The following is a 27,945-nucleotide window of genomic DNA, read 5'->3' as shown; positions in this document are numbered from 1 at the left end:
TGTCGGAGGGTCAGTACTGAGGGAGTGCCACACTGTCGGAGGGTCAGTACTGAGGGAGTGCCGCACTTCCTGGTGGATGCACCCTCGCATTTCTGGTATCACCCTTGTAAAACTTTTTTGCACCCTCTCCAGTGCCTCTCTATCCTTTTTATAATATAGGAACCAGGATTGTACGCAGTGTGGTCTAACCAAGGTTCGCTACAAGTTTAGCGTAACTCTGTGTATGGATTTTGGAGATGGATCAGCGAAGCGACGATTAGAAATGTCTCGGGCGCACCTCGGTGTGAAACCTCTGCAGTCGCCTTTTACTGCCAGACCTAACTGTTGTCTTTCACTGTTTCAGGCAGCGAGTGCGCGAAAAGATTGAGAGAGACAAAGCTGAGAGAGCCCTGAAGGTAACTGCAACTGTCGCTGCTGGGGCTCCTCTTCTGGTTTGTGGGGGTGGGGATGGCGGTGTCCCTCGGGTGCAGGAACCCAATTTGACCTCCACCCCGCTGGCCATTCTTCCAATGCCAGCCTCGGGCAGTGAGTGTCGCCAGCCTCGGACCTTGGTCTTACAGATGTTTAGCGTAAGGCCCATTCCATGGGAGGACAGACGCACCAACGTTAGCGTCCTCGACCAGGCCAACATCCCCAGCATCGAAGCACTGACCACAGTCGACCAGCTCCGCTGGGCAGGGCCACATTGCTCGCATGCCCGACACGAGACTCCCAGAGCAAGCGCTCGACTCGGAACTCCTTCACGGCAAACGAGCCAAAGGTGGGCAGAGGGAACGTTACAAGGGACACCCTCAAAGCCTCCCTGATAAAGTGCAACATCCCCACCGACACCTGGGAGTCCCTGGCCAAAGACCAGTCTGCTCTAAGTGGAGGAAGTACATCCGGGAGGGCGCTGAGCACCTCGAGTCTCGTCGCCAAGAGCGTGCAGAAACCAAGCGCAGGCAGTGGAAGGAGCGTGCAGCAAACCAGTCCCACCCTCCCCCTTCCCTCAACCACTGTCTGTCCCACCCTCCCCTTCCCTCAACAAGGGGCGGTACTGAGGGAGCGCCGCACTGTCGGAGGGGCAGTACTGAGGGAGCGCCGCACTGTCGGAGGGCCGGTACTGAGGGAGCGCCGCACTGTCGGAGGGGCGGTACTGAGGGAGAACCGCACTGTCGGAGGGGCAGTACTGAGGGAGCGCCGCACTGTCGGAGGGGCAGTACTGAGGGAGTGCTCCACTGTCGGAGGGGCAGTACTGACGGAGCGCCGCACTGTCGGAGGGGCAGTACTGAGGGAGTGCTCCACTGTCGGAGGGGCAGTACTGAGGGAGTGCTCCACTGTCGGAGGGGCAGTACTGAGGGTACGCCGCACTGTCGGAGGTGCCGTCTTTCGGATGAGACATTAAATTGATGCCCCGTCTGCCCCCTCAGATGGACGTAAATGATTCCATGGCACTATTTCGAAGAAGAACAGGAGAGTTCTCCCCGGTGTCCCAGGGCCAATATTTATCCCTCGACCAACATCACTAAAAAACAGATGATCTGGGTCATTATCACATTGCTGTGTGTGGGAGCTTGCTGTGCGCACATTAGCTGCCGCATTTCCCACATCACACTCCACTTCATTGGCTTTAAAGCGCTTTGAGGCATCCAGTGGTCGTGAAAGGTGCTATATAAATGCAAATCTTTCATATGGAGCGGGAACATCATGGGTCAGTGTCTGTGTCTGATTGAGCAGGTCTCATCAGCTGGAGTACTGCTGGGGCTGCTACAGTCGACTGGAGGGCGGGGAGACTGACCACGGTTGGTATTTCTGATTGCTTGTGTGTGTGTGTGAGAATGCGTGCTCGGAGATTATGTGCATGTCAGTTGAAGGCAGGGTTGGAATTATCATCATCATCATCAGATTAGGAAAAGGGGAGGTGCAAAGAGACCTGGGTGTCATGGTACATCAGTCATTGAAGGTTGGCATGCAGGTACAGCAGGCGGTTAAGAAAGCAAACGGCATGTTGGCCTTCATAGCGAGGGGATTTGAGTACAGGGGCAGGAAGGTGTTGATACAGTTGTACAGGGCCTTGGTGAGGCCACACCTGGAGTACTGTGTACAGTTTTGGTCTCCTAACTTGAGGAAGGACGTTCTTGCTATTGAGGGAGTGCAGCGAAGATTCACCAGACTGATTCCCGGGATGGTGGGACTGACCTATCAAGAAAGACTGGATCAACTGGGCTTGTATTCACTGAAGTTCAGAAGAGTGAGAGGGGACCTCATAGAAACGTTTAAAATTCTGACGGGTTGGATGCAGGAAGAATGTTCCCAATGTTGGGGAAGTCCAGAACCAGGGGTCACAGTCTAAGGATAAGGGGTAAGCCATTTAGGACCGAGATGAGGAGAAACTTCTTCACCCAGAGAGTGGTGAACCTGTGGAATTCTCTACCACAGAAAGTAGTTGAGGCCAATTCACTAAATATATTCAAAAGGGAGTTAGATGAAGTCCTTACTACTCGGGGGATCAAGGGGTATGGCGAGAAAGCAGGAAGGGGGTACTGAAGTTTCATGTTCAGCCATGAACTCATTGAATGGCGGTGCAGGCTAGAAGGGCTGAATGGCCTGCTCCTGCACCTATTTTCTATGTTTCTATCATAGGCAGTTCCTCGGCATCGAGGAAGACTTGCTTCCACTCTAAACACGAGTCCTTAGGTGACTGAACAGTCCAATACGGGAGCCACAGCCCCTGTCACAGGTGGGACAGACAGTGGTCGAGGGAAGGGGAGGGTGGGACTGGTTTGCCGCACGCTCCTTCCGCTGCCTGCGCTTGGTTTCTGCACGCTCTCGGCGACGAGACTCGAGGTGCTCAGCGCCCTCCCGGATGCTCTTCCTCCACTTAGGGCGGACTGGTCTTTGGCCAGGGACTCCCAGGTGTGGGTGGGGATGTTGCACTTTATCAGGGAGGCTTTGAGGGTGGTCCCTGTAACGTTTCCTCTGCCCACCTTTGGCTCGTTTGCCGTGAAGGAGTTCCGAGTAGAGCGCTTGCTTTGGGAGTCTCGTGTCTGGGGGACATGCGGACAATGTGGCCCTGCCCAGCGGAGCTGGTCGAGTGTGGTCAGTACTTCGATGCTGGGGATGTTGGCCTGGTCGAGGACGCTAACGTTGGTGCGTCTGTCCTCCCAGGGTATTTGCAGGATCTTGCGGAGACATCGTTGGTGGTATTTCTCCAGCGACTTGGTGTCTACTGTACATGGTCCGTGTCTCTGAGCCATACAGGAGGGCGGGTATCACTTCAGCCCTGTAGACCATGAGCTTGGTGCTGGATTTGAGGGCCTGGTCTTCAAACTGGGACATTGTCACCAGACCAGCAGTGCCCAGACGCCGGTGTTTGCCAATTTGACTACAACAGATTCATTTATTTGCGGTTCGTGGGAACTTGTATGCAAAATGGCTGCCGCAGTTCTCTGAATAATCGCGCGTACGCTTCTCGAGTGATGATTTGTGAGGTGTTTTAGGTGATGGGAGGACATAAGGTGCTATACAAATGCAGCTTCTTTATGCACCCTGGGATCAGACATTTGTGGTTGGAGGGGGGGGGGGGAGCTGCGGTGGAGAACCGGGACTAATTGTATCGATGGTGCCTGCCGCGGTGGCCAAGATTAAAATATCAGGCGGCTCGGCTTGTTCAACCTTGTCCCTTTTGTAAAAAAATTTTCCCTCGCGTTCCAGTTTGGCGGCGGTGGAGTCACGGCAGCAGCTGCCCCGGTACAACCGGCACCAGCAGTCCCTCAGTCCAGCCAAGTGCCGCCGGCAAAGCGGGAGTACGACGAATGCAGATTACAGGTAACGGCCATTTTTATTTTGCTGGTTCAGGTTTTGGGGAAGCGACACACAGCAGAGAGGAGTTGTAACCGGGGCGTACGGGGCTGAATCATCGCTGGCGATAGCTCATAGGCAGTCCCTCGAAACGAGGATGACTTGCTTCCACGCCAAAAAGGGATGAGTTCACAGGTGCTTCAATGAAGGACCTAATATGTCCAGCCTTGAAGGGTGGAAGATGCCTGTGGGTGGATTTTTTTAACGTGGGGTGACCGTTGCACACCAGCCACCACACGGGGCTTGACAGAGCGAGGTCTTGGTCCAGTGGCCAGGGTTAACCAAGACGACTGGAGACCAGCTCTGCTGCACACGGGCCGAGTGCACATATATTGGCGATCGAATAGTTACGGGTTCAGCTTTGATCCTGTGCCACGTAGGAACAGGAGCAGGCCGCTTCAGATTTGCCGCTATCATTTTTGTGGAAAAAAGAAGCATCCTGATTTCCTAAAACGGCCTTCTCTAATTTTACGATTATGCTGGAGCTGTATAAAACACGAGTTAGGCCACAACTGGAGTACTGCGTGCAGTTCTGGTCACCACGTTACAGGAAGGATGTGATTGCACTCGAGAGGATACAGAGGAGATTTACCAGGATGTTGCACTGGAGAGGATACAGAGGAGATTTACCAGGATGTTGCACTGGAGAGGATACAGAGGAGATTTACCAGGATGTTGCACTGGAGAGGGTACAGAGGAGATTTACCAGGATGTTGCACTGGAGAGGGTACAGAGGAGATTTACTAGGATGTTGCCTGGACTGGAGAATTTTAGCGATGAGGAACGATTGGATAGGCTGGGGTTGTGTTCTTTGGAACAGAGGAGGCTGAGGGGAGAGCTGATTGAGGTGTATAAAATGATGAGGGGCCTAGATAGAGTGGATAGGACGGACCTGTTTCCCTCAGCAGAGGGGTCAATAACCAGGGGAATAGATTTCAAATAATTGGTGGAAGGATTAGAGGGGCGATGAGGAAGTATTTTTTCACTGAGGGTGGTGGAGTCTGGAACTTGCTGCCTGAAAGGGTGCTTTCACGAGAAGAAAAAGTAGGCTGTGAGGTGACCTAATAGAGCTCTTTAAAATTATGAAAGGTTTCGATAAAATGGATACAGAGAGAATGTTTCCACTTGTGGGAAAGAGCATAACTAGAAGCCATCAACATAAGATAGTCACCAAGAAATCCAATGGGGAATTCAGGAGAAACTTCTTTACCCAAAGAGCAGTGAGAATGTGGAACTCGCTGCCACAGGGAGGGGTTGAAGCGAATAGTATCGATGTATTTGAGGGGAGGCTCAAGTCTCGTCGCCGAGAGCGTGCAGAGGTCAAGCGCAGGCAGCGGAAGGAGCGTGCGGCAAACCAGTCCCACTCCCCCCTTCCCTCAACGACTATCTGTCCCACCTGTGACAGGGTCTGTGGCTCTCATATTGGACTGTTCAGCCACCGAAGGACTCACTTCAGGAGTGGAAGCAATTCTTCCTCGATTCCGAGGGACTGCCTATTATGATGATGCTGGGACAAGCATATGAGGGAGAAGGGGAACAGAGGGTTATGCTGATAGATTTAGATGAGGAAAGACAGGAGGAGGCTCGAGTGGAGCATAACATAGAAACATGGAAAATAGGTGCAGGAGCAGGCCATTCGGCCCTTCGAGCCTGCACCACCATTCAATATGATCATGGCTGATCATTCAACCTCAGTACCCCTTTCCTGCTTTCTCTCCATACCCACTGATCCCTTTAGCCGTAAGGGCCACATCTAACTCCCTTTTGAATATATCTAATGAACTGGCCTCAACAACTTTCTGTGGTAGAGAATTCCACAGGTTAACAACTCTCTGGGTGAAGAAGTTTCTCCTCATCTCGGTCCTAAATGGCTTACCCCTTATCCTTAGACTGTGTCCCTTAGTTCTGGACTTCCCCAACATTGGGAACATTCTTCCCGCATCTAACCTGTCCAGTCCCGTCAGAATTTTATATGTTTCTATGAGATCCCCTCTCATCTAAATTCCAGTGAATATAAGCCTAGTCGATCCAGTCTCTTTCCTCATATGTCAGTCCTGCCATCCCGGGAATCAGTCTGGTGAACCTTCGCTGCACTCCCTCAGTAGCAAGAACGTCCTTCCTCAGACCAGGAGACCAAAACTGCACACCATACTCAAGGTGTGGTCTCACCAAGGCCCTGTACAACTGAAGCATAACCTCCCTGCTCTGGCATGGACTGGTTGGGCCCAATGGCCTGTTTCTGTGCCGTATATCCCATGTAATCTATATAAATCTAATCGAATTCTAAGTAAAACATACGCAGCATATGACCTGGAAATGTCTCTTTCCCCAGCAGCCGGTGTTAGCTGGCATCTGGGACTATTAAACTAATCTATATAGAGATACATGCAGGTATTCTCCTGCAGTTACAGTGCTGCATTGTTAGTGGTTGGGATTGAGAGGGTGGGCTGCGGTGTCAGTTGGACACAGGAACAGGAGGAAGCCATTCAGCCCCTCGAGCCTGTTCTGCCATTCGAGGAAATCACGGCTGATCTGCGACCTAACTCCATAGGACCCGCCTTTGCCCCGTATCCCTTAATACATTTGGTTAACAAAAATCTGTCGATTTCCGATTTAAAATTAATTGACCCAGCATCAATTGCCATTTGCGGAAGAGGTTTCCAAACTTCCACCACCCTTTGTGTGTAGAGGAGTTTCTTAATTTCACTCCTGAAAGGACTGGCTCTAATTTTTAGCCTATGCCCCCTAGTCCCAGACTCCCAACCAGCAGAAATAGTGTCACTCTATCTACCCTAGCGGTTCCCCTTAATGTGTTGAAAACTTCGATCAAATCACCCCCTAAGCTTCCAAACTCCAGGGAATACAACTATAGTTTGTGTAATCACACCTCATAATTTAACCTCTGGAGTCCGGGGTAGGGGGAGGTGGGGGAGGGAGGGAGGGTTCGGTGGGGTGTTGGGAGGGGCTGCACCGTCGGTGGGACTGAGGGAAGGGGGCTGCACCGTCGGAACTCGGAGGGTGGGTGGGTGGGGGAGGCAGGGTGGAGTGAGGTACATGAGTTTGTGTCGGGTCGCGTGCTTGACTGCGTTTGGTTCTCCCTCCCGTGCTCAGATCCGGTTACTAGACGGCACACAGCTCACGCAGTCCTTCAAGAGCCGGGAGCAGCTCGCGGCTGTCCGGCTGTACGTCCAGCTGCAGCGACAGGACGACAGCGACAACTTCAACCTGATGACCTCGTTCCCGCGGAAAGTCTTCTCCGAGGAGGACATGGAGAAACCCCTTCAGGAGCTAGGTAGATGCCTTGTGTCAGAATTGTGTAAGGAATAGTCTCGTGTGTCCGGGTCTCGAGCTCGGCAGTCGATAACCCTGAAGGATTGCAGTCACATCCGATAAGGAATCGTACAGAGAGCTGAGTTACAAGGGCATAATGCAACAACAGGCCTTGATAAAAGGTCAAGCAAGCAACAGTGTGATTTAAAAAAAAAACGGTTCCAAGACAAGGTGCGATCTCATGGGAAGAGTTGTGACAAAGAACTCGCCATGCCTCGAAGTTTAAGTAGTCCTGTCCATATCCTACACTAGGCCCACCCCTAAAATAAAACAAAGACCGAGAGGGCAGACGGTGCAGAGAAGAACTGTTCGGGACTAGTACCAGCTACTTGTCACGGTCGTAGTGTCTAACCCGATTGTGTGTTGTGTTTGACTATATTTGAATTACCGCTCCTTAATAAAATGCCTTATAACTCTTCCAGACACTTTGGGTATCCATGTGTGTGACCTGTGATCCTGATCGTACAGTTGCGGGCTGGGGGGGGGAGGGGGGGCAGTTGAACGAGCTCCCCTGGCTATAATCTGACTGATTTACTGAGATCTCTGAGAGGGAGCGACAGATCACCTGATCGTTTATAAGAACATAAGAAATAGGAGCAGGAGTGGGCCATTCGGCCCCTCGAGCCTGCTCCGCCATTTAATACAATCATGGCTGATCCGATCATGGACTCAGGTCCACATCCCCGCCCACTCCCCATAACCCCTTATCGTTTAAGAAACTGTCGAACTCTGTCTTAAATTTATTCAATGACCCAGCTTCCACAGCTCTCTGAGGCAGCGAATTCCACAAATTTACAACCCTCAGAGAAGAAATTCCTCCTCATCTCTGTTTTAAATGGACGGCCCCTTATTCTAAGACCATGCCCTCTAGTTCTAGTCTCCCATCAGTGGAAACATCCTCTCTGCATCCACCTTGTCAAGCCCCCTCATAATCTTATACATTTCAATAAGATCACCATTCATTCTTCAGAATTCCAATGAGTACAGGCCCAACCTCCTCAACCTTTCCTCATAAGTCAACCCCCTCATCCCGGAAGCAACCGAGTGAACCTTCTCTGAACTGCCTCCAAAGCAAGTATATCCTTTCGTAAATATGGAAACCAAAACTGCACGCAGTACTCCAGGTGTGGCCTCACCAATACCCTGTATAACTGTAGCAAGACTTCCCTGCTTTTATACTCCATCACCTTTGCAATAAAGGCCAAGATACCATTGGCCTTCCTGATCACTTGCTGTACCTGCATACTATCCTTTTGTGTTTCATGCACAAGTACCCCCAGGTCCCGCTGTACTGCAGCACTTTGCAATTTTTCTCAATTTAAATAATAACTTGCTCGTTGATTTTTTTTCTGCCAAAGTGCATGACCTCACACTTTCCAACATTATACTCTGTCTGCCAAATTTTTGCCCACTCACTTAGCCTGTCTGTATCCTTGTGCAGATTTTGTGTGTCCTCCTCGCACATTGCTTTTCCTCCCATCTTTGTATCGTCAGCAAACTTGCCTATGTTACTCAGTCCCTTTTTCCAAGTCGTTAATATAGATTGTAAATAGTTGGGGTCCCAGCACTGATCCCTGCGGCACCCCACTAGTTACTGATTGCCAACCCGAGAATGAACCATTTATCCCAACTCTCTGTTTTCTGTTAGTTAGCCAATCCTCTATCCATGCTAATATATTACCCCCAACCCCGTGAACTTTTATCTTGTGCAGTAACCTTTTATGTGGCACCTTGTCAAATGCCTTCTGGAAATCTAAATACACCACATCCACTGGTTCCCCTTTATCCACCCTGTTCGTTACATCCTCAAAGAACTCTAGCAAATTTGTCAAACATGTTGTTTGTGGGAGCTTGCTGTGCGCAAATTGTCTGCCGCAATTTCCTGCCTTGCAAATGTAACTCTCTCAAACGCATGAGTTGTGCTAAAGCTGTGGCTCGGTGGGTAGCACTCTCTCTCTCACCTCAGAAGTATGTGGGTTCGGGCCCCCATTCCAAAGACTTGAGCACAAAATCCAGGCTGACGCTCCCAGAGCAGTACTGAGGGAGCTCCGCACTGTCGGAGGGGCAGTACTGAGGGAGCTCCGCACTGTCGGAGGGGCAGTACTGAGGGAGCGCCGCACTGTCGGAGGGGCAGTACTGAGGGAGCGCCGCACTGTCGGAGGGGCAGTACAGAGGGACTGTCGGAGGGGCGGTACTGAGGGAGCGCCGCACTGTCGGAGGGGCAGTACTGAGGGAGCGCCGCACTGTCGGAGGGGCGGTACTGAGGGATTGTTGGAGGGGCGGTACTGAGGGAGCGCCGCACTGTCGGAGGGGCGGTACTGAGGGAGCGCCGCACTGTCGGAGGGGCGGTACTGAGGGAGCGCCGCGCTGTCGGAGGGGCGGTACTGAGGGAGCGCCGTGCTGTCGGAGGGGTGGTACTGAGGGAGCGCCGCACTGTCGGAGAGGCAGTGCTGAGGGAGCACCGCACTGTCGGAGGGGCGGTACTGAGGGAGCACCGCACTGTCGGAGGGGCAGTACTGAGGGAGCACCGCACTGTCGGAGGGGCGGTACTGAGGGAGCACCGCACTGTCGGAGAGGCATTAAACCGAGGTCCTGTCTACCCCCTCGGGTGGATGCAGAAGATCCCACGGCACTATTTTGAAGAAGAGCCGGGGAGTTTTCGCTGGTGTCCTGGGGCCAAAATGTATCATTATCACATTGCAGTTGCTGTGAGCTTTATTACAACAGTGACCTGTAATTTGGTTTTTAGTGATGTTTGTTGAGGAATAAATATTAGCCAGTGCACCGGGAAAACTCCCTCTTGCTCTGCATTGAAATCGTGGCCATGGGACCTGAGAGGACAGATGGTGCTTTGGTTTAGCGTCTCTGGTCTGGCAAATTGTGTCTCTGTAGGTTGTACATTAAACCCAGACCGCTTCCCGAGCCACCCCCCCACCCAAACCGATTTTAAAAAAAAATGGTGCAGCGAATTAATTCTTGTCTTTTTGTTTTGTCGTTTTTTTCCAGGTCTGGTTCCTTCTGCAGTCTTGTTCGTTTGCAAGAAGTAAAACCCGTGACGGGGGCCCCCACTCGATGTTCCTTCACCGCAGCACTAAGTCAGCGGCGTATCTGTGCCGGAAATTTACCGAGGGGGAGAGAGAGAGAGAGAGAGAGAGAGAGAGCGCAAGAGAACGAGCGAGCGAGCATGGCCTTGCATTCTCCTGCCTGATCTCAACGCCCAGCAAATCAGCACCCATGGGTGCGTCAAGCGTACCATCACCAGTGCTTTATCCGTGTGAGACCAGCCTTCTTTAAGGAAAGACTTGTTTATCTCCAGATAAATGGAAAAAGTGTAATTAAAAAAAGTGTAAAATTTCGATTGTCCAGCTGATTTTACTCGATGCTTTGTATCCTGTCCCGACAACGTCGCTCTTTCAGCTTGTGGTACCCCGTGGGGTTGTGTCTGTGGTAAGTCCTTTCATAAAATTCCAATATGGAATTGGGTCAGTAAAGGATAGTCGATAATCCTCGTGTCAGGAGTTTAATGGAGAACAGGGGAGAGATGCACTTTATTCTTGTCTTTAAAAGGAAAGATGTGCATTTGTATAGAAAATAGGAGCAGGAGTAGGCCATTCAGCCCCTCAAGCCTGCACTGCCATTCAATATGATCATGGCTGATCCTCTATCTCAACACCATATTCCTGCTTTTCCCTTGATGCCTTTTGTGTCAAGAAATCTATCTATCTCCCTCTTAAATATATTCAGTGACTTGGCCTCCACAGCCTTCTGTGGGAGAGAATTCCACAGGTTCACCGCCCTCTGAGTGAAAACATTTCTCCTCATCTCGGTCCTAAATATCTTACCCTGTATCCTGAGACTGTGATCCCTTGTTCTGGACTTCCCAGCTCCGGGGAAACATCCTCCCCACATCCAGTCTGTCCAACCCAGTCATAGCACTTTTCACCATCTCCGGACGTCCCAAAGTGCTTTACAGCCAATGAAGTGCTTTTTGGAGAGTGGTCACTGCTGTAACGTAGGAAAGAGTCGGGATAAATGGGTCCTTTTCAGGTTGGAAATCGGTGGTTAGTGGTGTACCACAGGGATCGGTGCTAGGACCACAACTGTTTACAATATACATAGATGACCTGGAGGAGGGGACAGAGTGTAGTGTAACAAAATTTGCAGATGACACAAAGATTAGTGGGAAAGCGGGTTGTGTAGCGGACACAGAGAGGCTGCAAAGAGATTTAGATAGGTTAAGCGAATGGGCTAAGGTTTGGCAGATGGAATACAATGTCGGAAAATGTGAGGTCATCCACCTTGGGGGAAAAAAAAACAGTAAAAGGGAATATTATTTGAATGGGGAGAAATTACAACATGCTGCAGTGCAGAGGGACCTGGGGGTCCTTGTGCATGAAACTCTTTTAGATCCTTGTGCATGAATCCTAAAAAGTTAGTTTGCAGGTAATCAGGAAGGCGAATGGAATGTTGGCCTTCATTGCGAGAGGGATGGAGTACAAAAGCAGGGAGGTCCTGCTGCAACTGTACAGGGTATTGGTGAGACCGCCCCTGGAGTACTGCGTGCAGTTTTGGTCACCTTACTTAAGGAAGGATATACTGGCTTTGGAGGGGGTACAGAGACGATTCACTAGGCTGATTCCGGAGATGAGGGGGTTACCTTATGATAGATTGAGTAGACTGAGTCTTTACTCGTTGGAGTTCAGAAGGATGAGGGGTGATCTTATAGAAACATTTAAAATAATGAAAGGGATAGACAAGATAGAGGCAGAGAGGTTGTTTCCACTGGTCGGGGAGACTAGAACTAGGGGGCAAGCCTCAAAATGCGGGGGAGCCAATTTAAAACCGAGTTGAGAAGGAATTTCTTCTCCCAGAGGGTTGTGAATCTGTGGAATTCTCTGCCCAAGGAAGCAGTTGAGGCTAGCTCATTGAATGTATTCAAATCACACATAGATAAATTTTTAACCAATAAGGGAATTAAGGGTTATGGGGAGCGGGCGGGTAAGTGGAGCTGAGTCCACGGCCAGATCAGCCATGATCTTTTTGAATGGCGGAGCAGGCTCGAGGGGCTAGATGGCCTACTCCTGTTCCTAATTCTTATGTTCTTATTAAAGGCGGCAACCAATTTGCGCACAGCAAACTCCCACAAACAACCAGTCTGATAATGACCAGTCTGTTTTTAGTCTTGTTGGTTGAGGTATTAAATATTAGCCCCAGGACACCGGGGAGAACTCTTCGAAATCGTGCTGTGGGAGCTTTTCTATCCACCCGAGAGAGCAGACGGGGTCTCGGTTTAACGTCTCATCAGAAAGACGGCACCTCCGACAGTGCGGTGCTCCCTCGCTACCGCCCCACCAGCAGCGCGCTCCCTTGGTACTGATACTGTGGCGTATCCCTGTACCCTAATATCCCACCCAGTCTATTCTACCCATTCTCACATCCTTCAATATCCGTCACTCCCTATCTCCTTTAATATCCCAGCCTAAACCCTCTCTCCTGCTCACTCCCCACAACGACACACTCATCCCTTGAACGACTATTTAAAAGAAAAAGTCCTGCCAAGTCTAATCTTAAAAGATAAATGCTACCGTACAATACAAGTTCCCCAGCCCGTCAGTGTTGTGAACTTTTCCAGCTTTGTATCGGACACTCCTCTGGACCCGAAAGGGTGGAATTTGGAGTGGGAGCGAGGTTTTCTGTGGAGGCTACAAAGCAACTAATTTTGCCAGCTCGCGAGTGTCGGGCTGCAGCGTCACTTATCTGAGAGCCACCGTATTAACGTTGGGCCATCAACAGGCACGTCCCCAACACCAAGGCATTATTAATGCGCAGATGCACCACAGTATTGAACAAAGAATGGTGGGTTACAGGGTCTTGAGTCACTGTGACATTTTAATTTTTTCTTGGCTCAACACATTACAGAACTCGCTGCAGTGATGTTGAACATTTGATAAAGCTGTCGAGATACATTGATTAAATACGCGCGCACACAATAAAAGTTCCATGTTAATTCGTTGCACAAACATTCATTCCTGCCTTATCCGGCCACCTCAGGCTTCCATTCAGAAAGTGTATTAGAATAAAATCCTTCCACAGCACAAAAGATTTTGTTTGGTTTCCTCTCAAACACAATCCTTCACAGGTTCCCCCCCACCACGGTCACAGTATGGACAGAAGTTGGAAAGTCTCGATTAACATGCACTTTGACAGGGTTTCTCTTTCCTTCCCTGCGTGATGTAGATGGCATTCAAGGCAGAGTGCCGATTCTGTGCAATTCTTACTACTTTGGGTGAGATTTCCCAACCGGGTCGACTAAGATCACCACACCCCAGGATGCCAGACCTGCCGATTAGAGAAGTGGAGGGAAATTATGATTAGTTGGAATCCGATAGCGCAGGAGGCCATTTGGCCCATTGTACCAGCTCTCTCAAACCAGTTATCCAATTAATCCCACTCTCTTCTTTCCTCATAGCCCTTTTCAAGTATATATCCAATTGCTCTTTTGAAAATTACTATTGAATCTGCTTCCACCGCCCTTTCATACAGCGCATTCCAGATCATTGAAACATAGAAAATAGGTGCAGGAGCAGGCCATTCGAGCCTGCACCGGCATTCAAGATGATCATGGCTGATCATTCACCTTTCCTGCTTTCTCTCCATACCCCTTGATCCCTTTAGCCATAAGGACCCTATCTAACTCTCTCGCCTCAACAACTTTCTGTGGTAGAGAATTCCACAGGTTCATAATTCTCAGTGAAGAAGTTTCTCCTCATCTCGATCCGAAATGGCTTACCCCTTATCCTTAGACTGTGACCCCTGGACTTCCTCACAACTTTCTTGATGCCCTTCACAAATGAACCAAATATGAAATTGTAACGAACATTGTGATGTTACCCATGCTTCCTCTGCTGATTGTTGCTGAATAGTTAGAATCATAGAACGCTTACAGCACAGAAGGCAGCCATTCGGCCCCTCGAGCCCGTGACGGCTCTCTGCAAGAGCACTTCAGCTAATCCCACTCCCCCGCTCTATCCCCGTAGCCCTGCAATTTTTTTCCTTCAGGTACTTATCCAACTCCCTTTTGAAAGCTGTGATTGAATCTGCCTCCATCACCCTTCCAGATCCTAACCACTCGCTGAGTAAAAAAGTTTTTCCTCGTGTCAATGCTGCTTCTTTTGTCAGTCACCTTAAATCTGTGTCCTCTGGTTCTCGACCCTTCCGCCAATGGGAACAGTTTCTCTCGATCTACAGATTGCTAACTTTCTGTTAAGCAAAGCTATTAAGGAATATGAGGCAAAGGTGGGTGGATGGAGTTAGGTCGCAGATCAGCCGCGATCTCAGTGAATGGCGTAACAGGCTCGAGGGGCTGAATGGCCTCCTCCTGTTCCTAATGTAACAGGCTCGAGGGGCTGAATGGCCTCCTCCTGTTCCTAATGTAACAGGCTCGAGGGGCTGAATGGCCTCCTCCTGTTCTTAATGTAACAGGCCCGAGGGGCTGAATGGCCTCCTCCTGTTCCTAATGTAACAGGCTCAAGGGGCTGAACGGCCTCCTCCTGTTCCTAATGTAACAGGCTCGAGGGGCTGAATGGCCTCCTCCTGTTCTTAATGTAACAGGCCCGAGGGGCTGAATGGCCTCCTCCTGTTCCTAATGTAACAGGCTCAAGGGGCTGAATGGCCTCCTCCTGTTCCTAATGTAACAGGCTCGAGGGGCTGAACGGCCTCCTCCTGTTCCTAATGTAACAGGCTCGAGGGGCTGAATGGCCTCCTCCTGTTCTTAATGTAACAGGCTCGAGGGGCTGAATGTCCTCCTCCTGTTCCTAATGTAACAGGCTCAAGGGGCTGAATGTCCTCCTCCTGTTCCTAATGTAACAGGCTCGAGGGGCTGAATGGCCTCCTCCTGTTCCTGTGTAACAGGCTCGAGGGGCTGAATGTCCTCCTCCTGTTCCTAATGTAACAGGCTCGAGGGGCTGAATGGCCTCCTCCTGTTCCTAATGTAACAGGCTCGAGGGGCTGAATGTCCTCCTCCTGTTCTTAATGTAACAGGCTCGAGGGGCTGAATGGCCTCCTCCTGTTCCTAATGTAACAGGCTCGAGGGGCTGAATGTCCTCCTCCTGTTCTTAATGTAACAGGCTCGAGGGGCTGAATGTCCTCCTCCTGTTCCTAATGTAACAGGCTCGAGGGGCTGAATGGCCTCCTCCTGTTCCTGTGTAACAGGCTCAAGGGGCTGAACGGCCTCCTCCTGTTCCTAATGTAACAGGCCCGAGGGGCTGAATGGGCCTCCTCCTGTTCCTAATGTAACAGGCTCGAGGGGCTGAATGGCCTCCTCCTGTTCTTAATGTAACAGGCCCGAGGGGCTGAATGGGCCTCCTCCTGTTCCTAATGTAACAGGCTCGAGGGGCTGAATGGCCTCCTCCTGTTCCTAATGTAACAGGCTCGAGGGGCTGAATGGCCTTCTCCTGCTCCCAATGTGCCAATGTTTTTGCTTTTATTCGTTCTATGGGATGGGGGATGGGACGTCGCTGGTCGCCCCTCGCGAAGGTGGCGGCGAGCTGGTGGGGTGAAGGCGCTCCCTCGCGGCGCAGTTCGGGAGGGAATTCCAGGATTCTGACCCAGCCAGGATGAAGGAAAGGCCGATCTATATTTTTGGCCAGGGTGTGATGCCTCCCACAGTCAAATAGCGGGCAGAATGTGGTGGGGGTGGGGGTGGGGGTGGTGGTTGGCGGGCGTAGGGCGGCTGTGGGGAGATGGATCAGCTCCTCCAGGGGAGAGAAGCTGGCCCATGTCCCCCCTCCCTCCATGGCCACTCACCAAGGCCGAAGACAATCTGGGCCACGGCGCCCAGGCCGGGCGGGGCCCCTCGCTGCATCACCCGGCGGGCGGCGGCCAACACGTAGCCCCCCGCCCCGATCAGGCCGCCGCCGCTCACCGCCCGGCAGCCCCAGCAGTCCTTGAAGAGTTGAGCGGGAGCAGCAGCAGCAGCAGCCTCCTCGTTTTTGCCAGAACCCGCCATTTTCGCGGGGCGGACCCTTACCAAGGGACGGACCCTTTCAGTGCTGAATGCGTCCCGCTCTAAACCTTCCCCCGGACAACCAAAAGCCCCGCCAATAGTTCCCGGATCCCCAAAAAACTATTTCTAACTGCGATAAAATTCCATTATGGGAAAAAAATTAAAAGATAATAACATTGACTCGCAGTGTAGCTTGTTTGATTTGAGATTGAGCCCGATTCTTAGTCACAAATGCTTTCTAAGTGTCGCCATAACCCTCGACCCCTGGAGTCCCACCCGCCTCGCGCTCCGACTGGACAATTGGAACGTCAGTCATACCAATCCGCCTCTCCATTGGCTGACCCGCCTGTCAATCAATTAATGTCAGGTCAGGTCCAACGTTGCTTCATTTATTTTTTGCCCAACGATTATTAAATATCCTCCCGCGGTCTCCGGTGTAAGAAATTTATTTTATTTTTTATTTTCAAACGGTCACAAGCAGAAGTCATTACCAACCGCCCAGGCGTTAACCACCTGATATCTTTGAACGGCGGTCCCGCCTCCCACCGCTTTTCCATTGGATGCGACTCGCGTCAGTCAGGGAGTGGCGCCCTCCAATTGGTGGAGGAAGCTGTCCATCAAGTGGAGGCGACGTTCCATTGGCGGAGAGCGGAGGGGAGGCGGCGCGGTCCGCGGAGGGCGGAGGGCGAGGCCCGTCAGCGGATAAGGATGGGCGATTGGTGGAGGGAAACGACCATCACAGTTGGCGACGCGTGATTGGCGGATCAGGCGCCCGGGAGGCGGCGCTGCCTGATTGGTGTAAAAGGGGGGGCCGGGTGGCGCTGCGGTGCGCTATTGGTCCAGGCAGCTGTCCATCAGACATGGGTTGCAACCGATTGGCGGAAGGAGGTGTCCATTAGAGCCGGCGACGCGCGATTGGCGAAGAGGGATCCCGGGAGGCGGTGGCGGTGCGCCAGGTGGGGGCTGGGTGGCGCCGTGGCACGCCATTGGCTGAAGCAGATGTCCGTCCGGCAGTGGCGGCGTGCGCTTGGTCGAAACAGTTGTCTGACAGGCGGCGGCGGTGTGGGATTGGCGGAGAGAGGCCCTGGGAGGGGCAGGGGCTGCGCCGGCCGGCCCCAGGTCATCTCAGGCCGCAGGCAGTGGATGAATGAAGCGGCGGAGAAGCGAGGCGCCGGTAACTGTAGGTGCGGGGGGGAAGCTCGGGGCTGCTCCATGTGGGCCCTCACTGACTGGATTCAATCTCTCAGCAACTTTATTCTCCCGGGAAACTTTCCTTTTGTGGCCAGGGAGGGGAAAATATATTAAAGTGTGCATGTCCCTTTAATATTGTGGGGGTGCATGTCCCTTTAATATTGTGGGGGTGCATGTCCCTTTAATATTGTGGGGGTGCATGTCCCTTTAATATTGTGGGGGTGCATGTCCCTTTAATATTGGGGGGGGTCCATGTCCCTTTAATATTGGGGGGTGGGTGCATGTCTCTTTAATATTGTGGGGGGTGCATGTCCCTTTAATATTGTGGGGGGTGCATGTCCCTTTAATATTGTGGGGGGTGCATGTCCCTTTAATATTGGGGTGGGTGCATGTCCCTTTAATATTGGGATGGGGTGCATGTCCCTTTAATATTGGGGGGTGCATGTCTCTTTAATATTGGGGGGATGTATGTCTCTTTAATATTGGGGGGATGTATGTCCCTTTAATATTGTGGGGGGTGCATGTCCCTTTAATATTGTGGGGGGTGCATGTCCCTTTAATATTGGGGTGGGTGTATGTCCCTTTAATATTGGGATGGGGTGCATGTCCCTTTAATATTGGGGGGGTGCATGTCCTTTTAATATTGGGGGGGTGCATGTCCTTTTAATATTGGGGGGTGCATGTCTCTTTAATATTGGGGGGTGCATGTCTCTTTAATATTGGGGGGTGCATGTCTCTTTAATATTGGGGGGTGCATGTCTCTTTAATATTGGGGGTGCATGTCCCTTTAATATTGGGGGGATGTATGTCTCTTTAATATTGGGGGGTCCATGTCTCTTTAATATTGGGTGCATATCCTTTTAATATTGGGGGGTGCATGTGCCTTTAATATTGGGGTGTATGTGCATTTATTATGGGGGCGCATATCTCTTTAATATTGGGGATGTGCAGGACTCTTTAATATTAGGAATAGGCATGTCCCTTTAATATTGGGGTGGGGAGGCCGGGTGTGGCTTCCTTTGTAATATTGGGGTGTGCATTTCTCTTTTTAATAGGAGTGTGTGTGTGCCTTTTAATATGATACAAAAATTGGCTGTGTGGTTAATGGTGAGCAGGAAAGCTGTAGACTGCAGGAAGATATCGATGGTCTGGTCAGGTGGGCAGAACAGTGGCAAATGGAATCCAATCCGGAGAAGTGTGAGGTAATGCATTTGGGGAGGACTAACAAGGCGAGGGAATACACAATAAATGGACACTGAGAAGTGTAGAGGAACAGAGGGACCTTGGAGTGCATGTCCACAGATCCCGAAAGGTGGCAGGCCAGGTAGATAAGGTGGTTCGGGAGGCATACATGATTCTTGCCTTTACTAGTCGAGGCATAGAATACAAGAGCAGGGAGGTTATGCTTCAACTGGATAAAACACTAGTTAGGCCAAAGCTAGAGCACTGCGTGCAGTTCTGGTCACCAGATTACAGGAAGGATGTGATTGCATGAGTGAGGGTACAGAGGAGATTTAAGAGGATGTTGCCAGGACTGGAGAATTTTAGCCGTGAGGAAAGATTAGATAGGCTGGGTTTATTTGCTTTGGAACAGAGGAGGCCGAGGGGAGATTTAATTGAGGCATATAAAATTATGAGGGGCCTAGATAGAGTGGATAGGAAGGACCTATTTCCCTTAGCGGGGAGGGGTCAACAACCAGGGGGCAGAGATTTAAAGTATTTGGTAGGAGGTTTAGAGGGGATTTGAGGGGAATTTCCTTCACCCAGAGGGTGGTGGGGGTCTGGGGTGGAACTCACTGCCTGAAAGGGTGGTAGAGGCAGAAACCCTCACCACATTTAAACAGTACTTGGATGTGCACTTGAAGTGCCGTAACCTACAGGGCTATGATAATAAAAACATAGGAAATAGGAGCAGGAGTCGGCCATTCGGCCCCTCGAGCCTGCTCTGCCATTTAATACGATCATGGCTGATCCGATCATGGACTCAGCTCCACTTCCCTGCCCGCTCCCTTATCGGTTAAGGAACTGTCTATCTCTGTCTTAAATTTATTCAATGACCCGGCCTCCACAGCTCTCTGAGGCAGCGAGTTCCACAGATTTACAACCCTCTGAGAGAAGAAATTCCTCCTCATCTCAGTTTTAAATGGGCGGCCCCTTATTCTAAGACCATGCCCCCTAGTTCTAGTCTCCCCCATCAGTGGGAACATCCTCTCTGCATCCACCTTGTCAAGGATTAGGCTGGATAGCTCTTTGTCGGCCGGTGTGGACACGATGGGCCGAATGGCCTCCTTCTGTCTCGTAAATTTCTATGAATAGTCGGGGGATATGTGTGTGTGTGTACCTTTTTTAATGTTCGGGGTGGGACTACACTGAGCAGAGAGCCGGTGTCATCAGGTGGAAACCGGCTGGCATTAAATTGCGACGTTTCTGGTTTAATTGTTTTTTTTCCCGGGCCGCGGCAGATTTGACTGCGGCCTGTCGAAGCGAGGCAAGATGGTGGACTCTCAGTACGTGTTGCCCAACGATGTCGGCATCTCGCTGCTGGACTGCAAGGAGGCCTTCCAGCTCCTGTCAAAGGAGGAGAAGCTGTATGCGCACTACGTCTCGCGGGCCTCCTGGTACGGCGGGCTGGTGGTGCTGTTACAGACCTCGCCAGAGTCACCCGCCATCTACGTGCTGCTGCAGAAGCTCTTCAAAGCTCAGCCCCTCTGCGAGCTTCAGGAAGCGGCCACGGCGCTCGGCATGACCTCCGAGGAATACCAGGTAAAGCCGATCGCGTCTCTGCCCCCTCCCCCATCCCCTCCCCCATCCCCCCTCCCCATCCCCTCCCCCATCCCCCATCCCCACCCCTCCCCCCCCATCCCCACCCCTCCCCCCCATCCCCACCCCTCCCCCCCATCCCCACCCCTCCCCCCCATCCCCACCCCTCCCCCCCATCCCCACCCCTCCCCCCATCCCCACCCCTCCCCCCCATCCCCACCCCTCCCCCCCATCCCCACCCCTCCCCCCCATCCCCACCCCTCCCCCCATCCCCACCCCTCCCCCCCATCCCCACCCCTCCCCCCCCATCCCCACCCCTCCCCCCCCATCCCCACCCCTCCCCCCCCATCCCCACCCCTCCCCCCCCATCCCCACCCCTCCCCCCCCATCCCCACCCCTCCCCCCCCATCCCCACCCCTCCCCCCCATCCCCACCCCTCCCCCCCCATCCCCACCCCCCCCCCCCATCCCCACCCCTCCCCCCCCATCCCCACCCCTCCCCCCCCATCCCCACCCCTCCCCCCCCATCCCCACCCCTCCCCCCCCATCCCCACCCCTCCCCCCCCATCCCCACCCCTCCCCCCCCATCCCCACCCCTCCCCCCCCATCCCCACCCCTCCCCCCCATCCCCACCCCTCCCCCCCCATCCCCACCCCTCCCCCCCATCCCCACCCCTCCCCCCTCCCCGGGTGGGGAGGGGGGAGGGGTGGGAAGGGGGGACCTCTTATTCTGAAACTATGCCTCCTAGTTCTTGATTTTCCCCACGAAGGCAAACATGCTCTCTGCATCTGTCAAGCTCCCTCAGTATCTTATACGTTTCAATAAGATCGCCCCTCATTCTTCTGAACTCCAATGAGTACGGGCCCAACCTTTCTCCAGAAAAGGGAAGTCCGAGGGGGTTCAATCGGGTAGGTGGAGAGAGAGGGAGACCATAACTAAGGGGGCCACCAATATCAGACAGTCACTGATAAACCCAATGGGGAATTCAGGAGAAACTTCTTTCCCCAGAGAGCGGTGAGAATGTGGAACTCGCTGCCACAGGGAGTGGTGAAGGCCAATAGCAGAGATGCATTTAAGGGGAAGCTGGATAAACACATAAGGAAGGAAAGAATAACATACATAAGAACATATTTATGTGGCTGCTCAGTTAAGTTTCTGGTCAATGGTGAGCCTCCCCCCCCCGCCCCCCCACTAGGATGTTGATGGTGGGGGCCCGGCAATGAACATAACATACATAAGAAATAGTAGCAGGAGTCAGCCATACAACCCCTTGAGCCTGCTCCGCCATTTAATACGAACATGGCTGATCCGATCATGGACTCAGCTCCACTTCCCTGCCCGCCCCCTTATCGGTTAAGAAACTGTCTATATTCAATGTCCCAGCCTCCACAGCTCTCTGAGGCAGCGAATTCCACAGATTTACAACCTTCTGAGAGAAGAAATTCCTCCTCATCTCTGTTTTAAATGGGAGGCCCCTTATTCTAAGACCATGCCCCCTAGTTCTAGTCTCCCCCATCAGTGGAAACATCCTCTCTGCATCCACCTTGTCAAGTCCCCTCATAATCTTATACATTTCGATAAGGTCACCTCTCATTCTTCTGAATTCCAATGAGTAGAGGCCCAACCTCCTCAACCTTTCCTCATAAGTCAACCCCCTCATCTCCGGAATCAACCGAGTGAACCTTCTCTGAACTGCCTCCAAAGCAAGTATAGCCTTTCGTAAATATGGAAACCAAAACTGCACGCAGTACTCCAGGTGTGGTCTCACCAATACCCTGTATAACTGGAGCAAGACTTCCCTGCTTTTATACTCCATCCCCTTTGCAATAAAGGCCAAGATACCATTGGACTTCCTGATCACTTACTGTATCTGCATACTAACCTTTTGTGTTTCATGCACAAGTACCCCCAGGTCCCGCTGTACTGCGGCACTTTGTAATCTTTCTCCATTTAAATAATAACTTGCTCTTTGATTGTTTTTCTACCAAAGTGCATGACCTCACACTTTCCAACATTATACTCCATCTGCCAAATTCTTGCCCACTCACTTAGCCTGCCTATGTCCTTTTGCAGCCTCTTTATGTCCTCCTCACGCATTGCCCTGAGGAGGAGCAGGAGTCGGCCATTCGGCCCCTCGAGCCTGCTCCGCCATTCAATTAAACCGTGGCTGATCCGATCACGGACTCAGCTCCACTTCCCCGCCCGCTCCCCATAACCCTTCACTCCCTTATCGCTCAAAAATCTGTCTATCTCCACCTCAAATATATTCAATGACCCAGCCTCCACAGCTCTCTGAGGCAGAGAATTCCACAGATTTACAACCCTCTGAGAGAAGAAATTCCTTCTCATCTCAGTTTTAAATGGGCGACCCCTTATTCTGAAACTAGTTCTAGATTACCCCACGAGGGGAAATATCCTGTCTGTGTCTACACTGTCCAGCTCCTTCAGAATCTTATATGTTTCAATAAGATCACCTCTCATTCTTCTAAACTCCAATGTGTAGAGGCCCAACCTGCTCAACCTTTCTTCATAAGGCAACCCCTTCATCTTAGGAATTAACCGAGTGAACCTTCTCTGAACAGCCTCCAAAGCAAGTATAAGGATGATTATGGTGATGGGGGGGGGGGGGGGGGGGGAGATGAAGAGGGAGTGGGAGGAGGTTTGTGTGGAGTATAAACACTGACACGGAGCAGTGGGGCCGAATGTATCTGTGCTGTAAATACCGTGGAATATTTGTGGGATCTTGGTGTGCACAAAATGGCTCCCACCCAACAATGGCCACTGCACTTAAAAGCAATCCTTTGTGTGTGTTTGAAGCGCGTTGGGGCGTTTGAGAGCTGTGATGGAGAGCAATAGAAGTGGAAGATATTTCCTCCCTACACTCTACCCCCTTACGTACCCTGGCCCTGCATCTATAACAACAACCTGTATTTATATAGCGCCTTTAACATAGTGAACCGTCCCAAAGGCACTTCACAGGAGTATTGAGCTAAAAAATTTGACACAGCCCAAGTAGAAATTAGGGCAGAAAGAGGTCGGTTTTAAGGAGCGCCTTGAAGGAGGACAGAGAGGTGGAGAGGTTTCGGCAGGGAGTTCCAGAGTTTGATGCCCAGGCAACAGAAGGCACGGCCACCGATGGTTGAGCGATTATAATCAGGGATGGTCAAGAGGGAGAATTAGGGGAGTGCAGATATCTGTTGGAGGGGGGGCTGGAAGAGGTGGGAGGGGAGACAAGGAGGGATTTGAACATGAGGATGGAGAATTTTGAAATCGAGGCGTTGCTTAACCAGGAGCCAATGGTGAGCACAGGGGGTGATGGGTGAGTGGGACTTGGTGCGAGTTAGGACATGGGGCAGTGAGCACAGGGGGTGATGGGTGAGCGGGACTGGGTGCGAGTTAGGACACGGGGCAGTGAGCACAGGGGGTGATGGGTGAGTGGGACTGGGTGCGAGTTAGGACATGGGGCAGTGAGCACAGGGGGTGATGGGTGATTGGGACTCGGTGCGAGTTAGGACACGGGTCAGCGAGTACAGGGGGTGATGGGTGAGTGGGACTGGGTGTGAGTTAGGACACGGGGCAGCGAGCACAGGGGGTGATGGGTGAGTGGGACTCGGTGTGAGTTAGGACACGGGGCAGCGAGCACAGGGGGTGATGGGTGAGTGGGACTCGTTGCGAGTTAGGACACTGGAGGGGCAGCAGCAGTTTTGGGATCACCTAGTTTATGTCGGGTAGACTGTGGAAGGCCAGCCGGGACAAAAGTTCTTCAAGGACAATGGAGAACTTTGAACTGGAGGCGGGGGAGAGAAAGCTGCTAAGACAATAAATCTTAACGGCAGCATTTGAGCACAGCCGAACACCGCACCCCACCCCACTGTTGCAGCAACCTCTAATCACAACACGTCAGGGACACAGGGATAAGAATAAGCTGTTCAGCCTCAGTTTGGGTTCCTGTGCTGTTTGGAGTATCGTTGCAGCCATTTTGCACACAGCAGGTTATATATAAAGCTCCTCTCATACCCCATCTTGGAGTCACTGTGTCCTGTCCCGGGCTCCCCCCACCGCCCCTTGGGGAGGGTATATCGGCCTTGGAGGGGCAGTGGGGCAGATTCACCAGAACCATACCCCGGGGCTTCGAGGGTTAAATCCCGAGGGCAGGTCGCACACACACAGACTGGGCCTGTGTCCCCTCGAGTGGGGAAGGTTAAGGGGCGATCTCATCGAGGGGTTTGAGAGGGTTAAAGGGTTCGATGGGGGAGATCGAGAGAGAAAGTGTTCCCTCTGGTGGGTCAGTCCAGAACAAGGGGGCGACACCTTACCATTAGAGCCCGGCCGTTCAGGGTGATGTCAGGGAGCACTTCTTCACACAAAGGGCCCTGGGAATCGGGAACTCTCTCCCCCAAAACACTGTCGAGGTCGGGGGTCAATTGGAAAGGTCAAAACTGGGGAGTAAGGTATTGAGGGTGACGGAACCAAGGCAGGTAGATGGGGTTAAGATGCAGATCAGCCGCGATCTGATTGAATGGTGGAGCAGGCTCGAGGGGCTGAATGGTCTCCTCCTGTTCCTAATGTAACAGGCTCGAGGGGCTGAATGGTCTCCTCCTGTTCCTAATGTAACAGGCTCGAGGGGCTGAATGGCCTCCTCCTGTTCCTAATGTAACAGGCTCGAGGGGCTGAATGGCCTCCTCCTGTTCCTAATGTAACAGGCTCGAGGGGCTGAATGGCCTCCTCCTGTTCCTAATGTAACAGGCTCGAGGGGCTGAATGGACTCCTCCTGTTCCTAATGTAACAGGCTCGAGGGGCTGAATGGCCTCCTCCTGTTCCTAATATAACAGGCTCGAGGGGCTGAATGGTCTCCTCCTGTTCCTAATGTAACAGGCTCGAGGGGCTGAATGGTCTCCTCCTGTTCCTAATGTAACAGGCTCGAGGGGCTGAATGGACTCCTCCTATTCCTAATGTAACAGGCTCGAGGGGCTGAATGGCCTCCTGTTCCTAATGTAACAGGCTCGAGGGGCTGAATGGCCTCCTCCTGTTCCTAATGTAACAGGTTCGAGGGGCTGAATGGCCTCCTCCTGTTCCTAATGTAACAGGTTCGAGGGGCTGAATGGACTCCTCCTGTTCCTAATGTAACAGGCTCGAGGGGCTGAATGGCCTCCTCCTGTTCCTAATGTAACAGGCTCGAGGGGCTGAATGGCCTCCTCCTGTTCCTAATGTAACAGGCTCGAGGGGCTGAATGGCCTCCTCCTGTTCCTAATGTAACAGATTCGAGGGGCTGAATGGACTCCTCCTATTCCTAATGTAACAGGCTCGAGGGGCTGAATGGCCTCCTCCTGTTCCTGTTCCTATTTCACAAACGGTCAGATGAATGACCAGTTAGCCTTGTTCTCGATAAGGGAGGAATATTGGCCAGGACAGCCGGATGTTTCGGCGTCTGCCTTATCCACTGAAACTGGGGAGGGGGCCTCACGACAATACAGTGCTGCCTCGGGGCTTGAGTCTGAGGCTGAGGTGGGGGGGATCCACAGGGCCCCCAGCCGAGCAGCGACTGTGCGACAGTGCGCGCGATGGAAAGCGGCTGGCCCAGGGACACCAGATTTGCCTGAAACGTTTGCCGCCCGAGAACCATTGACACAATGTGCAGCCCGACCTTCTCACTGACCTCCCAACTGTTTACATGGCTTGAGCTTGGTTTCGGCCAACCCTGCAGTGCACTGCAAAGCAAAACTGCCCTCTCTCTCTCTCTCTCTCTCTCTCTCTCGATAATTAACCCTTCAGGCACCTCGGCTGAATCCATTTGCCTCGGTCTGGTGGAATTTCAGAGGGTCACCCTGTGTCCCAGGCCCTGCTCTGATCACAATCCAAACATCCAACTGCGTCACTCTTCAGCATCCAGGCTTTCTGTTGGCTTTTAAAGTTATAACCACGCCTGCAATCCACCTCAAGTGGGAGGGAGATGTGTAAAAGCTCCATAACACATGGCCTGTTCTACAAATACATCCCTCACCTCTTGGTGTCTCTCGCTTTCTCCCCATTCCCCCTCTTCCCCCTCCACCCCATGTTCCCCCTCCCATTCCCCCTCCCCCCCCCTCCCGTTCCCCCTCCCCCCCCTCCCGTTCCCCCTCCCCCCCCTCCCGTTCCCCCTCCCCCCCTCCCGTTCCCCCTCCCCCCCCTCCCGTTCCCCCTCCCCCCCCCTCCCGTTCCCCCTCCCCCCCCCTCCCGTTCCCCCTCCCGTTCCCCCTCCCGTTCCCCCTCCCCCCCCTCCCGTTCCCCCTCCCCCCCCTCCCGTTCCCCCTCCCCCCCTCCCGTTCCCCCTCCTTCCCCCCTCCCGTTCCCCCTCCTTCCCCCCCTCCCGTTCCCCTCCTTCCCCCCTCCCGTTCCCCCTCCTTCCCCCCCTCCCGTTCCCCCTCCTTCCCCCCCTCCCGTTCCCCCTCCTTCCCCCCCTCCCGTTCCCCCTCCTTCCCCCCCTCCCGTTCCCCCTCCTTCCCCCCCTCCCGTTCCCCCTCCTTCCCCCCTCCCGTTCCCCCTCCTTCCCCCCCTCCCGTTCCCCCTCCTTCCCCCCTCCCGTTCCCCCTCCCCCCCCCTCCCGTTCCCCCTCCCCCCCCTCCCGTTCCCCCTCCCCCCCTCCTTCCGTTCCCCCTCCCCCCCTCCTTCCGTTCCCCCCTCCCCCCCTCCCGTTCCCCCTCCCCCCCCCCCTCCCGTTCCCTCTCCCCCCCTCCCGTTCCCCCTCCCCCCCCTCCCGTTCCCCTCCCCCCCTCCCGTTCCCCCTCCCCCCCCTCCCGTTCCCCCTCCCCCCCCTCCCGTTCCCCCTCCCCCCCTCCCGTTCCCCCTCCCCCCCTCCCGTTCCCCCCTCCCCCCCCCTCCCGTTCCCCCTCCCCCCCCTCCCGTTCCCCCTCCCCCCCCTCCCGTTCCCCCTCCCCCCCTCCCGTTCCCCCCTCCCCCGCCCCCTCCCGTCCCCCTCCCGTTCCCCCTCCCCCCCCTCCCGTTCCCCCCTCCCCCCCTCCCGTTCCCCTCCCCCCCCTCCCGTTCCCCCTCCCCCCCCCTCCCGTCCCCCCTCCCCCCCCCCCGTCCCCCCTCCCCCCCTCCCGTTCCCCCTCCCCCCTCCCCCCACACATACATTCTCCGCCCCCCCCCATCTCATAACAAAAACAGATGATCTGGTCATTATCACATTGCTGTTTGTTGGAGCTTGCTGTGCTCAAATTGGCTGCCGCGTTTCCCACAATACAACAGTGACCACACTCCACAAGTACTTCATTGGCTGTGGTCCGGTGGTTGCGAAAGACACTATAGCAATGCAAGTATGTTTGTGTTTTGAGTATTTGACCGTGATGTTTGTGCTGTGTTCCAGGCATTCCTTGTGTATGCAGCGGGAGTTTATTCCAACATGGGCAACTACAAGTCCTTTGGGGACACCAAGTTTGTGCCTAACCTACCACAGGTACAGTATTGGAAATATAATTTGCCCGCCTGAGTTCCTTCTCTTGAAGGCGGTGGGGTTGGGAGGGACCATCATCCTCTTGTGTGGTGTAGTGAGGGGTGCCCATTCTGAATATGGCAGCCCAGGTGGCATCCTTGGGGCAAACTCTTGGACCAAAGTGGGGGGGGGCGTTATCGCCCAGTCCTGATATGGTGCACGCCCATCCGCCTGCTCTTTTCCGCAGTGGTCACTGGGCAGTGGTCGTTGGCGTGAATCTCACCCAGCCGAGCTGTGGCCAATTCTACTATTGCTAAACGCAAGCTCGCTCGGCTGTGGGTCTTTGGAATTCTCTGCCCCAGAGGGCCGCTTATGCTGAGTCGTTGAGTATATTCAAGGCTGAGGTCGAC

At 53.1% G+C, this 27,945-nt stretch overlaps 3 protein-coding genes across 5 annotated transcripts in view; 2 read left to right on the top strand and 1 right to left on the bottom strand.

Annotated features, from left to right (window-relative positions):
* The window catches only part of ubxn1 (UBX domain protein 1), a 31,861-nt gene extending 21,335 nt beyond the window's left edge, over nucleotides 1-10,526 (top strand). For both annotated transcript variants that reach the window (XM_070868140.1, XM_070868141.1), the window contains exons 8-11: nucleotides 344-395; nucleotides 3,694-3,807; nucleotides 6,952-7,132; nucleotides 10,177-10,526. In XM_070868140.1, the coding sequence (XP_070724241.1) occupies nucleotides 344-395; nucleotides 3,694-3,807; nucleotides 6,952-7,132; nucleotides 10,177-10,217 (388 nt within the window). In that variant the 3' untranslated portion in view covers nucleotides 10,218-10,526. The remainder of the gene's footprint in view (nucleotides 1-343; nucleotides 396-3,693; nucleotides 3,808-6,951; nucleotides 7,133-10,176) is intronic.
* Nucleotides 10,527-13,021: 2,495 nt separating this feature from the next.
* LOC139239421 (distal membrane-arm assembly complex protein 1-like) lies at nucleotides 13,022-16,196 on the bottom strand. Of its 2 annotated transcripts, XM_070868142.1 has the most exons (3): nucleotides 15,976-16,196; nucleotides 14,354-14,443; nucleotides 13,443-13,509 (listed from the first exon to the last, which is right to left on the bottom strand). In XM_070868142.1, exons 1-2 carry the CDS (start codon nucleotides 16,175-16,177, stop codon nucleotides 14,355-14,357), a joined length of 291 nt encoding a protein of 96 aa, XP_070724243.1. In that variant the 5' UTR covers nucleotides 16,178-16,196; the 3' UTR covers nucleotides 13,443-13,509; nucleotide 14,354. The 2 variants fall into 2 exon arrangements, with proteins under 2 accessions (XP_070724244.1, XP_070724243.1); XM_070868143.1 differs by lacking the exon at nucleotides 14,354-14,443 and having other exon boundaries at nucleotides 13,022-13,509.
* Nucleotides 16,197-17,173: 977 nt separating this feature from the next.
* On the top strand, nucleotides 17,174-27,592 carry LOC139239328 (dipeptidyl peptidase 3-like). The gene is made up of 3 exons (XM_070868003.1): nucleotides 17,174-17,358; nucleotides 19,828-20,128; nucleotides 27,470-27,592. Exons 1-3 carry the CDS (start codon nucleotides 17,174-17,176, stop codon nucleotides 27,590-27,592), a joined length of 609 nt encoding a protein of 202 aa, XP_070724104.1.
* The last annotated feature ends 353 nt before the right edge of the window (nucleotides 27,593-27,945 follow it).

The sequence above is a fragment of the Pristiophorus japonicus genome, chromosome 27 (genome assembly GCF_044704955.1).
Source record: "Pristiophorus japonicus isolate sPriJap1 chromosome 27, sPriJap1.hap1, whole genome shotgun sequence".
NCBI classification, from domain to species: Eukaryota; Metazoa; Chordata; class Chondrichthyes; family Pristiophoridae; genus Pristiophorus; species Pristiophorus japonicus.
The sequence above is the reverse complement of the archived record's forward strand: the minus strand, read 5'-3'. Positions and strand labels throughout refer to the sequence as shown.

What these genes read in the sequence shown, in the direction of transcription:
- LOC139239328 (XM_070868003.1), top strand. Translation starts at nt 17,174, where the DNA reads ATGTCCGTCCGGCAGTGGCGGCGTGCGCTTGGTCGAAACAGTTGTCTG. An exon ending in CGAGGCGCCGGTAACTGTAG is followed by an intron (nt 17,359 to 19,827) that starts GTGCGGGGGGGA and finishes GGGCCGCGGCAG; the next exon opens with ATTTGACTGCGGCCTGTCGA. An exon ending in TGACCTCCGAGGAATACCAG is followed by an intron (nt 20,129 to 27,469) that starts GTAAAGCCGATC and finishes GCTGTGTTCCAG; the next exon opens with GCATTCCTTGTGTATGCAGC.
- LOC139239421 (XM_070868142.1), bottom strand. Translation starts at nt 16,177, where the DNA reads ATGGCGGGTTCTGGCAAAAACGAGGAGGCTGCTGCTGCTGCTGCTCCC. An exon ending in CCAGATTGTCTTCGGCCTTG is followed by an intron (nt 14,444 to 15,975) that starts GTGAGTGGCCAT and finishes ATTCCTTAATAG; the next exon opens with CTTTGCTTAACAGAAAGTTA.